The sequence below is a fragment of the Crocodylus siamensis genome, chromosome 2, assembly GCF_052110815.1.
Source record: "Crocodylus siamensis isolate JL-2025a chromosome 2, ASM5211081v1, whole genome shotgun sequence".
NCBI lineage: Eukaryota > Metazoa > Chordata > Crocodylia > Crocodylidae > Crocodylus > Crocodylus siamensis.
Genome location: NC_143396.1, coordinates 224,691,746 through 224,708,406, shown reverse-complemented (window position 1 = coordinate 224,708,406; position 16,661 = coordinate 224,691,746). Strand labels below are relative to the sequence as shown.

Below are 16,661 nucleotides of genomic sequence, written 5' to 3'. Positions count from 1 at the left end.
CGGATCCACCTGCTGAAGAAGACAACGCCAATCACCCTTTGGGCACTGACACTGAGACTCCCTGTGAAATGGAAACAAGACTTTCTAATTTGGGGAGATAATCACTGGACATGTCACTGGTTGGGAATGTGGTGGACGTGAGAGGGGAGAGCCCTTGTAGGAAATCTCTTGATTATAAACTTGGTTGGTGTGTGGAAACAGTCTGGCTCTGGCATGTGTTGGTACCAACACTATTGGGAAGTAGAGGGAAGAAGCACAGCTGACAGAAATTTGCGGTAGATGGTGAGGAGACATGGTTAAATCCTGAGTTTATAGCAACTTCCTGTGAAATGCTTCCAGATTCCCATCTATGCCTGGCTAGATGGAAGAAACTCAAGACTCTAGACATGAGGATAAGAAGATGGTATAAAGCAGTGGTCTCCAAAGTGGGGTGTGCACAAGATGATCCACTGGGGTGTGGGAAGAAAATATTAGAACTTCTATTTATATTAATTTTTATCTCATCCTTTTTTAATTTCTATTTTTGTGTATGTTTTATAAAGTACATAGTATTTTACTAATACTATCAAAAGTTTTTTTTACTGATAGGGGTGTGTGATCAAAAAAGTTTGGAGACCACTAGTATAAAGCACAGGGATGTCAAATGTATGGCCTGCAGGCCAGATTTGGCCTGTGAATATCAGACTGACTCCACACACTGTATGCAACATGGAAAGCCAGTCTGGTGTGCAGGCTGGACCCTGTGCTATGGAGTTTATCCTGTGTGCTGGGTACAGTTCTACTGGTTCAACCCCTAACATGTATGCAGTTACAGGATAGTAAAAAGAAATACTTTTATTCAGATATAATGGAAATAAAGGCATGCATTTCCCTTCCCTTATAGGAAGTTATTTTTGCATAAGCACCTTTATGCTTTACCTGTGTCCACACCAAATCTGGTATTCATCTTTCTGGTATTTCTGGTAGTCATCTATGATGTATGTGTGCATTTTGGCAAAAACGCAAGCTCCAGATATCTGACAGGGACACTACAGAAGACAAGACGGTAGCCAAGTATGTACAACTCAACTGCTGGCTTATCCTTATTTATGTGGCAACTAGCATTTAACTAGGACTTGTGTGTTTGTAAGGTGTACAGCTGCCTAGTTAGGAAAATACTTTTTTTTATCTCAGTAGTCAGATTTAAGATCTCTGTGGAGGGATTTCAGCCAAAATCCCACTGTTTTACAACCGTGTTGGCTCAGGTTTCAACATGGAGGAGGCTAGAATACATCACTCCATGCTTAAGGGAAAAGAACAAAAAAAAGCAGTACTTCAAACCTCTAGACTCAAGCCTCTTTTTTGATTCTGAAGTGCTGTAGCAGGCAAGGAGCAGACCATTTGATATAATCCCCCTTACTCCTGTGACAGCTAGAATACACATTGTGTGGAGGATGTGATTCTGCATACCATCAGCAGGCCAAAATCTTTTAAAAAATAATTATCACTCCCCTTTTAAGTCAAAATGGGAGCTGCAGTGATATCTGCCTGAGTTTGCAGAGAATCTGAGACTAAAAACAGACAGCTGGTTTCATCTAGGGCTGATTAATCTGAGATTTGACTGTATCAAAAAAGTGTGGGACACTCATTTACACATAAGGCTTAAATGGCAATTAACTACAATTATCTACAATTGCTCCAAGGCAAAATATTCATTCTTCACAGGTACTTAACATGGGATAAGAGGCTTGTGCCTCTGTAAGGGGTTTGCAGGGACAAGAGGAGCCCAGATAGAATTAAACAGTTTAACTGGTTGTCTGTTTTGAGCTTGAAGGATGACTGCCCATATACCTCAGTGAGAACTATTGAAACAGCAATAAGTTAACTACATGATTATGTTTGTATGAAGAGAAAGACAGTCATTCCATGAAAATCTCACAATGCACCCTGAGGAACAGCTGGTCTTTGGAGAGAACCTCCTTTCCTCTCCACCCACCCAGCCTATGATACAAAACAACCTAAAGAAGAATGAGAGCCAGGAGGCACCTGAAACCCACCCAAGCAGGGGGAAGAGAGTTAATCCCACAGGATCAAACAAGACAACCAGTTTGATTTGGATTTGGGTCTTGTCTTCCAGCAAACCCCCAACTTTACAGATAGACAAGTTCATTGTCCCAAATTATTGTAAGTACCTGTGAAGTATCCAAATTAACATTGTTAATTGTCATAATTATCTGTCTTAAATCTCAAGCGTTAAGTGTCCTACAACTGTTTTGAGTGATATCTCAGTCTGTTTTTAGCACTGAGACCAAAGGTGCATCCTTGTGGGAGGTATGGCCAGGTGATCCTCACAAAACATCTAAACTGCACCCAGAGAGAAGCTAAGCCTGAGGACGCCAGCAGAGTACTCATGATCAGACTTAGAATCATAGAAAGTTAGAGTTAGAAGGGATTTCAGGCAGTCTAGTCCAACCCCCTGCTCAGAGCAGGACTAGCCCCAACTAGATCCTTCCAGCCAAAGCTTTGTCTAGCCAGGTTTTGAAAACCCCCAAGGAAAGACCTTCCTTCCATCACCTCTCTAAGCAAAAGTGTTTCTTGTGCTCACATTACCCAGGTGAGCCACTGGGTCTGCACCCAGGCTTGAACTCATAACTTTCCTGCTAGTAGCTCAGCAGACAAACCCCTTTGAACCATTTATTGTAAATGGCATTTTGGTGGGGTTTGGTTTATGGGCAGAACATCAAAGAGTATGGACAAGCTATTCAAGTATCAGGATGAAAAGAACCCAGAATGAAAAGGAATATTTTGCCGTGTGTGGAGAAAAGAATAAATGGATAAGGACATTGTCAAGAGTTATAGGGACTAAGATGAGCTCCCAGGTTATGTGGCTGATAAAACTCCCAATTGTTTAGGGGTAATACAAAAGTGCTACCAATTATATTTTGAATACTGTTGACAGTACATTCAGCTAGCTGCTTTTGCAGCTATAGAAATACCCTTAAATATATTCAAATATGATGATCCTTCAAATACTTAAGACTACATAATAAACATTTGAAGAGATGCACTGTAGAAAATAATTTGTGATGATTAGGCTTAAAGTGCTGTCTGTAAACTTCCAGGAACAATCATTTCAAATGCAAAATCTTCCAGCATTTAGGACCTGCACTCTTTGAAGTCAAAGATAAAACTTCCATTGACATCAAATGCAATTAGGGCCAGTCCTTTAAAATGAGGTTCGTCTCTGAAGAAAAACTTGGAGGAAAAGGGAAAGAGAATGAACATCTATATTTAGTGTTGTCCCTCTACCCCCTCCCAACAACTACTGAAGATTGCATTTGCTCAAGTGACAGCTTGAAGAACTTTTTTTTTTAATGGCAAATTCTGGAACCTAATCCTGGGAGCTTAAAGTTCAGCTGGATACTTTCCTGCTCATAAATTATTAGAAAATATTTGAGCTACTAAACTGGGTAAATGACATGCAGTCCTCTCCCCCAAAAACCCCAGACAAATAAAAAAAACACACCCACTAAACATGGACAAATGCTAGTCACGCTATTTTTATAATGCATTTCTGGAAAGTGTTCAGATGCCATGATGATGCGAGTGCTGTTAGAACCTTTGATAAATTAGATGCGAACCCCATAGTGTCATCTTTATGCACTGTTAGACTGTAGCTACCTTGCCAACATGGAGCAATTGCTAGCAGCCAATATGGATCTCTTGAGAACAAATCATGCGATACCAGTCTGATTCCCTGCTTGGACAAGTTAACTAGTATGGATAATGGGAATTCAGTGGACAAAAAGATACCTGAATTTTAGTATGGCTTTTGACACAATCCAACATGCCATTATCAAGTATGTGAGGTTCAAGAGGTTCCATTTGGAGTCCGGGGGTAGAGGTTGTAGCCGTGTCTTTGACTGCCTGTCTTGTATGTACACCAGTCTCTGGCTGCTTTACTATTCATTCTATCCAGGAAGAGCACATATCAACTGCAGATGCTTCCTCAGCCTGATGAAGGGTATTTATACCCAAAAGCTTTCAAAGAAGAATTTTTCCAACTATTTGAGTTGGTCTAATAATAGATATCAAATTTAACCAAAGAACCATTTGGAGCCTAGTGTTTTTTAACATTTTTTATTAATGAATCGGATGCAGGGAGAGAATGCAGTGACTCAATTTGCATACCACAAAAAAACCACAGGTCTAATGCTGTTAAATATGTTTATTGCATTATTTGAATGCTGGAACTGAGCATTTCCTGATCAAGCTTGCAGATGACCCAAAACCAGGAAGGACTGTAAACACCTTGGAGAACAGGATTAGAATTCAAAACGATCCTGAAAAATTGGAGACTTGGGCTGTAGGCAACAAAATTAAATTCAGAAATTATAAAAGTAAAGTGCTATGCTAAGGAAAGAAAAAACAAATACACAAATGCAGAATGGAAGATAACTAGCTAGGCCAGTGATTCTCAACCAGGATGCCTGGAGTGGAGGTATGAGGAGGTAAGCAGATAAGTTCAGGCTCTACCACTCACTGCCCGCTAAAGTAGGCACTGTAATCATGTAAATTTGTTTTTGAAATTGGGTTGATTCAATGTACAAATTTTAAAAAGGGTACCTTGAGTCCAGTGTGGGATGCCTCCAGGGGTGAATCCATGGAGTTGCATTTGCACCCTCACTTTGACTCGTGCTCCACCCAAAGTTTAAAACCCAGTGTCTGGTAGTAGCTGTAGCATTTCAAGTCAGGCACTGCTGAGGGAGTCGCTTGATTTCATGGCTCATTATAATATACCTGATCTCTTCTAAACTCATCATTCCACAGGTTTTAACAACCCTCTCTTCTTGTTAATTGTCTTGGTATTCCACCAGTTAAGGTATCCTTTGTTCTGCAATTCTGCTGTCTGTTAACAAGCTGCTCCTGGTAATGAAGCTCCTATTTCACAGCCTTGCAGACTGTTTTTACCTCATTCCAATTAAGTTGCACATATATTTGTTTTTGCTTAAGTCTTAAACTGGATAATAGGGTCCTAGGCTTCTAGCATATTAGTAACGCTTCTAGTTTATTTTTAAAATGAACAGGAGAAAAATATGTGTTGTTTTGCAAGTGATGATGCACCTTACCATCTGCACCCTCATTTTCCAAATGCCAGGTCTGCCCATGGGTGCCTTGAGCTAAAAAAGATTGAGAATTACTAAAGCAAGCAGTAGCACTACTGAGAAGGATCTAGGGGTTATGATAGCCCACAGTCTCAACATGAATCAGCAGTGAGGTGGTGTCACAAAAATGTGAATTGTATTAACAGAAGCACTGTATGCATATCATTGTACTCAGCTCTGGTTAGGTCTCAACTGGAGCACTCTGTCCAGTTTTGTGCACTACATTTTTAAGAAGGATGTAATCCAAATTGGAGAGGATCCAGAGGTGAGTGGCAAGGGTTATGAAGGGGTTAGAAGATGGGCTTTGTGGGGAACAGAAGAAGGAACAAGGTATACTAAGCATGGAGAAGAAGAGATTAAGAAGAAGCAGATAGTAGTTTTCATGTATATGAAAGGCTGCCATAAGGATTATGAAGAAATATTGTTCTCCCTTACCACACTGGGCAGGACACGTGGCAATGGCTCTAACCTGCAAAGCCGATTTAGATCATATTGCAGGAAATAACCTCCTAACTAAGAACAGTAGAACATAGGGAAGTTGTGGGTTCTCTTTCTTTGGAGGTTTACAAAAGGAAGCTGGATAGGAACCCATCTGTGGTGGTTTAGGAACAGTGAATCCTCAATCCACCCAGGTCATTTGAATTAGATGATTGGAAGGGACCTCTAGGGTATCTAATCCATCTAAGTCTCTAATGACCACTTCTCGATATAGCCCAGGAATAGGACTTCAGCCCCTTGTTCCTTGACTTTCAGCCATCTCTGACAGCTGACTATACTTTTCTTCTTGAAATCTTGTCCTTCCTGGTGGTCTGTGACTCAGTTTTCTCCTAGTTCTTCTTTTATTTAATGAATCCCTCCAGCACATCTTTGGAGGATTGCCAGGACATTTTCTTTGGTCCCTTTCTCTCCCTTCTCTACATGTTTCTCTAGAAAATCTCATCTACAAAACACAATCTTAGCTATCATCTCCATGCTAATGATGACTGACAGATCTATCTTTGCACTGCAGACCACTGTCTTTTGTCAAAATTTAAAACTCAACCTCCTTGTGGATATGTACTAGTCAGCTCTAGCTTAACTGTTTTTTAAATCTTCCCTCCATGCCCTTCCTGATATCTCCTTTCCTGATTATTGTGAACAACAGTATCATTCTTTTTGTCCCTTGGGCCTATACTCCAGGCAATCTTCAGGCATATACATCTACATTATAGGGCTTCTCAAAGAGCTGTATCAGCTGAGCCAATGTGTGGGGTTGTGGCATATGGCAGAAGTAGAGATTTTCTGCCCACAGTTATTCCACTTCCCTGGACGACATAGCTAAAACTGACAGTTTTTTTCAACACCCCTAGCTGACTTTATAGCTATGCCAGCAGAACTCTGTAATGTAGATCAGATTTTCTACTCACACCACCTTCTAGGTCTTTATATCCAGGTTATGACTGAATCTTACAGATCCTTCATGTAGAACATCTTTAGAATACAGTCTTTCTTTTCCACCCAGGCAGCCACATCTCTCACTCTGTCTTTCGTCATTTCACTTATTGATTTTTGTAACATGCTTCTCTCTGGCACTCTCTGGTGAACTCTTGCCCTGCTGACATCCATGCAGGATCATGCTTTACAGCAATCCCATTCCTTATACATTGTTTTGGCTCCTCCCCTTGCATCCTGCTGGCTCCTTCTTCTGCATCGAATCAAACATTAGCTACCCATCTTCATTTTCAAGGTCTTTCATAGCCTATTCCCCACCCTTCCCATCATTTCTCATTAGCTCTTGTGATGTGGACTCCTCTCTTGGATTGACTAATGATACTACCCCCATTACTCACTGATTTTCAAACAACCACCTTTGTGCTTTCTCCTCCATTCCCTCTCTCACACATAAATAACAACAAACTAACTCATATCTTTTCCCAAAGACCCTCCTTAAGACTCCCTTTTGCCATGACAACAGAAACTTGAAAACAGTCAGACTGCTGTGTGGAGACTATTGCCTATCGTTTCAATCAGTATTGTCTGATCCCTTCCTTATTCTCCCCTATCTGCATCTCTTCTGAACATTTTGGATGATGACTGTCTTTTTTTCTGCATTGGTGGGTGTTGAGCAAGGAGGGTTCATTGCCCATGACTGAAGCTCCTAGATTTTATAGTAATACTATAAAATATATAATAAATAAGACGTTAACAATATACTAAGAAGCCACAGTTCATATTCGCCTTTCTCATTTGCCTCTAATTCAGTGGTTCTCAAACTTTTTAGACTTGAGGAACCCCTAGGAATATGCCAGCTCTTAGTTTTCACTTGTTCCTTTACTACTAATAAAACAATTCTTCTGGTGCAAATAACTCAGAAAGACCAGAGAATCAGAAAAGTAAGGCTGGAAGTAAGGCAGAGGTTATCTAGTTCAACCCCCTGCTCAAAGCAGGATGATCCTTAGGTCCCTACACCTGTCTGATGAACAAGCCAGAATGTTTTTGACACTATGAATTCCTGTTTGAAACCTCTGGGTTGATCTTGGGAATCATGTGTAGCTTACTGTATGTATAAACACATTGTGTCACCCTTTAAAGGATCTCATGGCACCCTGGTTGCAAATCACTGCTCTAATTCTTGAGGCATCTAAGTGCCTAGTTATATGGTAGTTTAGGCAGCTTCTGGAATGGGCAAGGTTTCCATGGGTAGGGGCATGCAGGGAGCAAATTGTGGCTCTGCCCCAACCCTGACCCATCCTGTCACTGCTGCAAAATCCCAGCCCTGGCCCCATAGCAGCTCCCAGCCCAGCCGCGTGGCCTGCCCACGTGGCTCCAGGGCAGTCTCCATAGAGACCCTGGGGGCATGGGGCCATAACAGCACAGGGTTGGGCTGGGCCAAGGCAGAGCCCCAGTTCTGCGGCCCTGGACTGTCACGGCCCTGCTCTGTCACACCCTTAGGCTCCCAAGGTATCTATGGAGACCAGCAAGGAGCCATGTGGGTAAGGGCTGCTGGGAAATAGAGTTTGGCCATTGACTGGATCCACCATTTTGCCCACCCCTGCATTAAGGTGTGGCCACTAGCCCTGTGCAAAGTGGCTAGTATTTACTTTGGATTTGGATTCAGCCAGTTTGGGGGACTGATTCTATTCAGTGATTTGAATCAGTGTCCTGAACTGATTCAGAGATTCAGCTGCTACCAAATCTCCGAATCACACAGGCCCATCCCCTGCCCACTTTCCCAGCCCTGGCAATGGCTGTCCCACCTACCCCAGCTCCTGGCGCTTTGAAAAAAAAACAAAAAAAACAACCCAACTCACTGGGTGCTGCCAGGCAAAGAAGGCAATCCCTGCTGCCCCCCCCCCACTGCATGTGAGCTCTGCATAAGCCCCTCTGACCCCTCCCCATCACAGCTGCCCCACCTCCAGCCCTTTAAAAGAAAAAAAACCCAAAAAACTCCAGACTCACCAGTTCCTGCCTGGCAGGGGGGTGATCCCCACTGCTCCCCACTATGTGGGGGAATCTTCCATGAGTCCCCTGAGGCAGCTGCAGGGGCTGGTGAGTACAGGGTTTGTTTGTTTTTTCTTAAAGGGCCAAAGCTGGGGCAGGCAGGGCAGGCAGGGCAGCCATGGCGGGGGTAGTCTGGAGGCTCATGGCAGAGCCCCTCCATGCAGCATGGGACAGCGGGGGGCAATGGGGATTGCCCCCCCCCCACCTGGCAGCACCCGGTGAGTAGGGACTGTTTTTAAAGCACCAGGAGCAGGGGTAGCAGGGCAGCCATGGAGGGGGTTGGGGGAGCAGGCAGGGGCTGGGACTGGCTGGGGTCCCCCATGGTTCCTTCCCCCTTCCCCCAGTCCCCCTACTTACCAGCTCCGAGTCAGCTCCAGCTCCATGCTGCAGCAAGCGGGGACTACCTGAATCATCAAAGCTCTCCAAATCTTTTCCAAATCACTTTCGAGAGCTTCAATTCAATTCTGACCTTTTTATTGGTCCCCTGATTTGATTTGAATTGAGAGATTCGGCCACTGAATCGAGCCAAATTGCTACTGAATTGAATCAGCACCTGAAGCTTTGCACAGCCCTAGTGGCCACTCCCCACAGATATTCTGCCTACATTGAAGTCCTCCAGTCCTAGAATGCAGTGGCTCCTCCTGAGTCAGGGTGAGCAGGGATGCTGGGACACAGCAGAGCTGGGCATTGTGCCTCTGCCCACTGCTCCTGCTGGGCAGAAGTGCCACAGCTCTGGAGTGCCCAGCAGCTGCAGTGCCTCCCATTGCTGCCCAGACTGGCTCACTGCCCATGTACTTGCTCTGCTTGGCAGAGCTGGTCCGGGTGGCTGCAGGAGGTGTCACTGGGTGCTCCAGGGCTGTGTTGTTTGCTTTGTCTGATAGAAGCAGCAAGCTGGTCCTGCTCCTAGTATAGCTCCTGCTCCCCAAGCCTCTCCTGACAAGTCACAGCTGTGCAGGTGAAGGACGGTCAAAGAAGGTTTTTAGCCTCAAGGTGTGATTGCTCCACTAAGCCAACCAACACTAACATTTGCCCATAAGCCCATTAACATTTGTGCAGCTTACAGCATGAAGTGTAACAAGGTCCTTGGTTTCCAAACCTTGTATTGAAGCCATTGAGAGTTATGCCATTGACTACAATGAATGTTAGAGCAGGCCCCCAAAGTGGAAAAATAATCTAGCCCACAGACAACACTACACCCCATTTTTATTATTTTGGCTGCCACTTCTTCTTTCATGTGGCTGATGTAGACACAGAACAGCAACTACCATTTTACGCTTAGGTGGTTGAGTCAGACAATTGCATCAGGAACAGCAGGGTGTATTGCTGTGACACCTCCTTCATATTTGTGATTGAGTCATTATATGTTCCATGGTCTGTTCTGGGCAACCATAGCTGTACACTGGAGAGTTTTTAATTTTTCATTTGTGCATCAAGTATCTGTATCTCTCATGGTTTGTGTGGTTTACGGAATAAGCTGTAACAAGGTCCTAGGTCTCTAAACCTTGGCCTATTGTGCCATTGACTACAATGAATGTTAGAGCAGGACCTCACACTGGATATGCGTTAGAGTTGCCCTTGAGCATCACAGGAGATCAAACCCAGGGACCTTCTATGTTGGATCTATCACAAGATGTTTATTTGAGACTTTCTGTGAATTCATTAGGTTTTCAAAGCTTAATCAGGGTTGAAGTAATATTGCTGAAGTTTAAGTGTGTGGATCCAGAAGGGCTTGTGTGACTTCATGCAATAGTGAGGTATGTTGTTGAGGTCCTGGTGGATGGGGAGACTTTTGTTTTCCTTAATTCACTGGCCTTCCCAGAGTTGCTGCCTCATGACGAATGGGCAGAGAAGCAATGTGTGACAGCATGGACAGCCAAGTTGTTAGGGCCAATTTCTACCTGCCATTGATTTCCTAGTATAGGATCATCTTGAATAATATTTCAAAATTTCAGGTTCTTGATTCTCAAAAAAAAAAAAAAAGGAACAAAAAGACTTTTTTTTAATAGTGAGGAAGAATAAAAAGTGAAATACGTTGTCTCCTCACATTCTTAAAATGTTAACTTGGTAAAACTGAACAGGCCTGGTTTGCTAAGTTCTTCCTATTTCCCAGCTCCATTCTATTTTTGACAATTCCTATTAAAGTTTTGACAGTTCCTATTAAAGTAGACCCCTTTTTCTCATGGTGCTTGCATGATTAGGCATCACAATGCATTTGTCCTGTTGAGATTAATATATTTAGCAGCAGATTTAGAAAAATAGTCAAAACAAAGAAAATTGTGCCTGAAGCTACCCACTGACTAAGGTAATAATAATTTACCTGGGAACAATAATGTGTTTTCAAGGTTAATTTTAAAACAAGGAACAGGGAAAGGAAACACTGATGTAAACAATGTTCTAGACTTTGTCAGAAAGCTACCTTTAGCAGGAATAGTGTTCAGTTCTGCCATCATTTTAACTTCAAGCAAAACAGAACCCAAAATGTCTGATAATGAAGTGTTGTTCTCTGGCTGATCTTTTTTTTTTTTTTTTTTTTTAATATATTAAAAACATTTTATTAGAAAAGGCTGTCACTATGAAACACATTAAGAAAAATTACAAGTAAACAAAACGCACCTGAGGTTTCACAAAGTTAATACAAACTCTCTTTTACAAAATTTCCTAACATTCACAGAAGAAATAAAATCACTTGTGAATTCCTGAAAACCCATTTAGAAAGCATTTAACTTGTTTCTTATATAATTGCAAGTTCCCTCACCCACTCTTGGAGCCCCTTATCCATTTTATCAGAGGGGAAAAAACAAAAACAGGCACTATTAAACACATTGTGGAACCAGAATCCCACCTTATTACATAATATTCACATATTCAATGTCGCAATCGACCTGCTGAAGGCCCCCCCCCACCCTTGCTGGCAAATATGCTGTCCCTTAAACTATCCTATGCCTACGCGGGGCTGAAACAACCCTCTGAAGTCCAGCCCTTCCCAGGGCGTTGTATCCCCTCCTTGCGTTCTCTGCTTTCCTCTTCCTCTATAGAAATACAACTCGTGCATAGCTAATTGCAGACACTCTACCGTTGAAAAGCACGAGCCCTTTAGTGCTAGGAGGGAACGCACTTTCCAAATTGCTACTTTAATACATGTGACAAGCACCCTCATACCCCATGACCCATCCGTCCCCTCTGTCAAACCATAGAGCACGTTTTCACTCGTGATCCCCGTTGCCTTCCCTGTCTCCTTCAAAAAAACCCCTGCCCTCCCCCACACCTTCTGTGCATAAAAACAACCCCACAAAACGTGCGCCACGGACTCAGGTTCGTCACAAAGTTCTCTTGGGCACTTGGGGGACCGTGAGAGCCCCCATCGATATAGTACTTGTCGCACTGGCAGTGCGTTTCTCACGGCCCTCCAGGCCAGCTCCTCGTGCTCCCCTTTCCATTCCTTCCCCACCAACCCTCTCCACACCCTGCTGACCTTGTCCGTGCTCAAATCCCCGACATCAGCCATTCTCTGCTTCCCCCTGAGGAACTTGAGGACTTTCCTGGCATCCGCCAGGCCTTCCATCCCTAACCCTGCCAAGCCTTCCCTGGCCACAAAGGATCCAAGGCGTGTGTAAGGGAGTGACATCCGCCAAGCCCACGCCCCCCGCCACCCGCTCCCAAACAGTCCCAGCCTCTGTAGGAGCCTTCCCCCCCAGAAAACACAAAGGTTGGAAACCGGTCCCGCTGCGCCCCTCGCTTCCCTCACGACCATCTTCAGAAAGTGCACATAAACAAAAACCTCTATATTCGGGAGAGCCCATCCCCCCAAGCCCTCTTCCTTATATAACTCTGTCCTGGCCACCTTCTCTGTCTTCCCCCCCCAAAAGAAGAGGCACAATGCCTGCTGGACCCGCCGGGCCTGTAGCCAGGATGGGGGGTACGCCATCGCCGTGTACAAGATCTTTGGCAACAGGCACTGTTTGATCACTTGCACCTTTCCCCTTGCGGATAAATGCCGGGTGCTCCACAACCCCACCGTCTGGTTGACTCTCGTCTCTAACACTTCCCAAGCCCGCTTCCCTTTTCCATGGGTATCCATCCACACGCCCAGGATTTTCAGTTCCTCCCTTTCCACCCTCAATCCAAATTTCCCCAAATCCCCCCAGTTCCCAACCGCCAGGACTACGCTCTTGTCTGTGTTCACTCTCGCTCCAGATACCTCCCCAAACTCCACAGCGTGCTTCACCACTCTTTCTAAGGACACCTCGTCCCTCACCACACATGTCACGTCGTCCATGTACAGGAGGACTTTTAATTCCCCGCCCCTCGGCACTCGAACCCCGCTGATCTCCCTATCGCTTCTAATTCGTTGTGCCAGCGGCTCAATGGCGCAAACAAAGAGACCCGGCGACAGCGGGCACCCTTGCCTCACCCCCGAATCCACTGCAAAGGCTTCTCCCAGGAAGCCCCTCACCAGCACCCTGCTCGTTGCCCTCCCGTAGAGCGCCCGCAGCCACCCCACAAATTCCCCCGGCATCCCCATGCCTGCCAGAACCCCAAACAGAAACTCGTGCCCGATGCTGTCGTACGCCTTTTGCAGGTCCAGACTCGCCACTATCGTGTTCCACTTCCGGTCGGTAATGTACGACAGCGTATCCCGGAGCAGCCAGTGTGCGTGTGTCGTCCGCCGCCCCCCCCCCACGCACATTTGTTCCCCGCCCAGCACCTGCGGTAACATCTCCCCCATCCTTGTCGCTAGGATCTTGGAAAATAATTTATAATCCGAATTCAGCAGGGTGATCGGTCTCCAGTTCTTAATGTCTTCCCGTCCCCCTTTCTTATAGATCAAGACCACGACTCCCTGGGCAAAGCCCTCCCCTACCTGACCCCGATCCATAATTTCCTTAAACAGGGCCAACAGGTCCCCCTTCACTAATTCCCAAAACTTCCCATAAAATTCCACCGGGATCCCATCGCCTCCCGGGGTCTTCTTTAAAGGCATTGTCCTCAAGACCCCCAGCATCTCGGTTTCCGTCAATTCCTTTATCAGCCCCTGTCTCCCGTCTTCCCCCACTTTGGCTTCCAAACTCCCCACCAGCCCCTCCAGGTCTTCTCACCTCCCCGCTTTCCTACGAAACAAATCTCCGTAGAACCTAGTCACCTCCCGCAATACCCCATCCACGGCCTCTACCCTCCCTCCCTCGGCCGTGCGGACCGCCCCCATCACCCGCTTCTTCCTTCTCACCCACAAGGTGAAAAACTTGCCCCATTCCTCTCCCTCCTCCACCCACTCTGCCTTGGCCAGGAACATCCGCTCCTGCATCCTGGTCCGGAACCAATTTTTCACTCCCTCCCTCGCCCTTTCCCATTCTCCCTGTACGGCTGCCCCCTTCTTCCGCTCTTCCCACAACCTTTGAACTTCCCCTTGTAAACGCACTAACTCCTTCTTCCTCTGCCATGCCCGCTTCCTCCCCACCGCAGTGAACCACTCTCGCACGCGTTGCTTGATTTCTGCCCACCAGTCCCAGCGTGTTGGGAAAAGGGGCTGTAAGGATTGCCACTGGCGATACGCCCTTTGAAAGGCCATGCATTCCTCTGGGTCGTCCAGTAAGGACACATTTAATTTCCAGACCCCTCTGCCCTGTTTCAGCCCCTGCCCGATGCCCACTTCCACCCACAGCACGCGGTGGTCCGAGAAGCTGACATCTATCAGTCGCTTGCCACGGATTGCCAGTCCCTCCGACACCAGCACAAAATTGATTCTCGATTGGCCCCGCCCACCGGGATCCACTCTAGTAAAGACTCCTGTCCCTGCCCAAATATCCTGGAGCCCCTCATCTTGAATCCACCCTCGCAACCACTTCCCTGTACTATCCATCCCGACTCTCTCCCCAACCCCTACCCGCCCACCCTCTTCAAGTATGCAATTGAAATCCCCCATCACGATCCGCGGCCCTCCACCCCCCACACACATCCCCATTTTGCGGAAGAAACGCACCCTCTCCGTTCTCTCGGCCGGGGCGTAGACGTTGTACAATGTCACCTCCACACCCTCCACCTCAACCACTGCCTTTTGCAGTCGCCCTTCTTCCAGGACCTGCTGCCCTTTGATTTTCAAACCCCGCTCCCTCATCAAGAACCCTACTCCTGCCGCTCGATTTTCGTTTGAGCCCCCCCACCACGACGGTCCCACCTCCCAGCGCTTCTCCAGATAGCCATAATTTCTCCCCCAGGGGATCCCACACTCCTGTAGGCCTAACACCTGTGCGTCCAGACCTTGTAAGGTGCTATACATTGACTCCCATCTCTGCCTCCCATATACACTTCTTACATTTAAGGATGCTATAGTCAACGCCATCATGGCTATTTTTCAGGCAAAGCCTACCTCGTTAAACATCCGATCCGCTACTGGGATCTGAGCTGTCTTCCCCCACTTTCCGCATCCCCGTGGCCCTAGCCAGATGTTCGATAGCAGTCGGGCTGAGGTAGCCACAAACATCCGCCCTCCCAGACTCCTCAACCTCTCGTCCCTCCACCAGCAGTTTCCCGCTCTTCCCCTTGTCTCCTTTCTGTGCAGTCCCTTCTGTCCCCCGTACCGTTCCCCCTTCCTCCTCTAGTCTCTTTTTCATAGGTTTAACCCTCCGCTTCTTCTTTCTTTTTACAGGGGAGGGTTCTTTCCCCTTCTCCCCAGACAGGTCCAAGTCCATGGTTGCCGAATCCGATTCGTGTGCCCCTTCTCCCGCTGCCTCGCTCTGCTCCTCCTCCATGTGTTCCTCTCCTCCCGACTCCAAAAGCTGGTCAGCCGCCTCAATCACATCGTGTCTCTGCTCCACTTCCGGTGTTTCCTCCACTAGGAAGGTGTCTACATCCGGGTTGGTGGACTCCGCCTCCTCTGGCTTTTTTTGATCCCTCTCCTCTGCTGCGTAGGACTCTCGGGCTTTGTTCGCGTAGGACCGGGGGCACTGGCGCTGCAGGTGCCCCTCACCTCCACAAACGGTACATTTCAGTTCCTCTTTACAGGCTTGTGCCCGGTGCCCCCTGCCACCACACCGGTAGCAGACTGTCAGGCTACAGAAGGCAGCCAGGTGCCCCGCCAAGCCACACCTGCTACACAGTTTCGGCTGGCCGTGATAAGTCACGTATCCGCGGTAGGGCCCTATGGACACGACAGAGGGCAAGTGTCTCACCCCGCCGGGGTGTCTGGGGTCTTCGTCCAGGAGGACTCTGGCTCTCCATGCCCCAGTCCAGATTTGCCACTGATCCAGGACCCGCTGAATATCAAGGATCTTTTCGACCCGCCCCTCCAGCCACCTTCTGACATCTGCATGCTCTAGGTCATCTGTATACATTTTAAAATATAAAACTCTCTCCCGTGCCTTCTGGCCTGCTTCAAAATGCAGACCCCGTAAGTCCTCCTTGTCTGCTACTTCTGCGTAGCGGGCCCAGAAGGCAGCGTACGCCTCTCGCCTCCAAAAGGTGATATTCCAGTGGCGGAAGTTATCAAAAGCCACCACGCAACTTAAATCTTTAGGGTTCACCTGCAACTCTTCAAAAAGCACCCTGCTCATAAAGCCTGCTCTCAACATAGTTGTTTCTCCTTTGACCCCTTCTGGAGTCAAAGTGGCCTTGACCCGCAGCTTCAGCGTTCTTCGGGGGTCTCCTTCTTCCCACAAACAATAGGAAGGTTCCGGGCCCTTCCGGGCAGCTTTACTGCTCTCTGCAGAGCTCCGCCTCCCTTCCGGCAGTGGGACCGCCCCCTCTCTACAATCTTCCTGCCCAGCAACATTACCACTCTTCCTCTCCGACGACACCACCTTGCCTCTGTGGCCCACCGTGGACCAGTCCCCAACCACCTCCGACGCCATGCCGCCAGGACGCTCACCAGAAACGCTCTTCATTGTCGAAGCCAACAGCATCTTAGATGAAACACTTGCTGATCCATACTCTTCAAGAATCAAGGCTTGCCTCCGCGCCGCCGCCTCCAACAAACGAGCCTCTTCAGCCTGCTCCACCACCTCCATGGCTCCAGCAAGTCAGCAGTCACACCACTTCACAGCT

At 46.9% G+C, this 16,661-nt stretch overlaps 1 protein-coding gene across 1 annotated transcript; it reads right to left on the bottom strand.

Moving 5' to 3' along the window:
• Nucleotides 1-14,385: 14,385 nt before the first annotated feature.
• Nucleotides 14,386-16,171, bottom strand: LOC149871780 (uncharacterized). Its single transcript, XM_090034961.1, has one exon. It carries the CDS (start codon nucleotides 16,169-16,171, stop codon nucleotides 14,993-14,995), a length of 1,179 nt encoding a protein of 392 aa, XP_089891087.1. The 3' UTR covers nucleotides 14,386-14,992.
• Between the last annotated feature and the right edge of the window lie 490 nt (nucleotides 16,172-16,661).

What these genes read in the sequence shown, in the direction of transcription:
- LOC149871780 (XM_090034961.1), bottom strand. Translation starts at nt 16,171, where the DNA reads ATGAGCAGGGTGCTTTTTGAAGAGTTGCAGGTGAACCCTAAAGATTTA.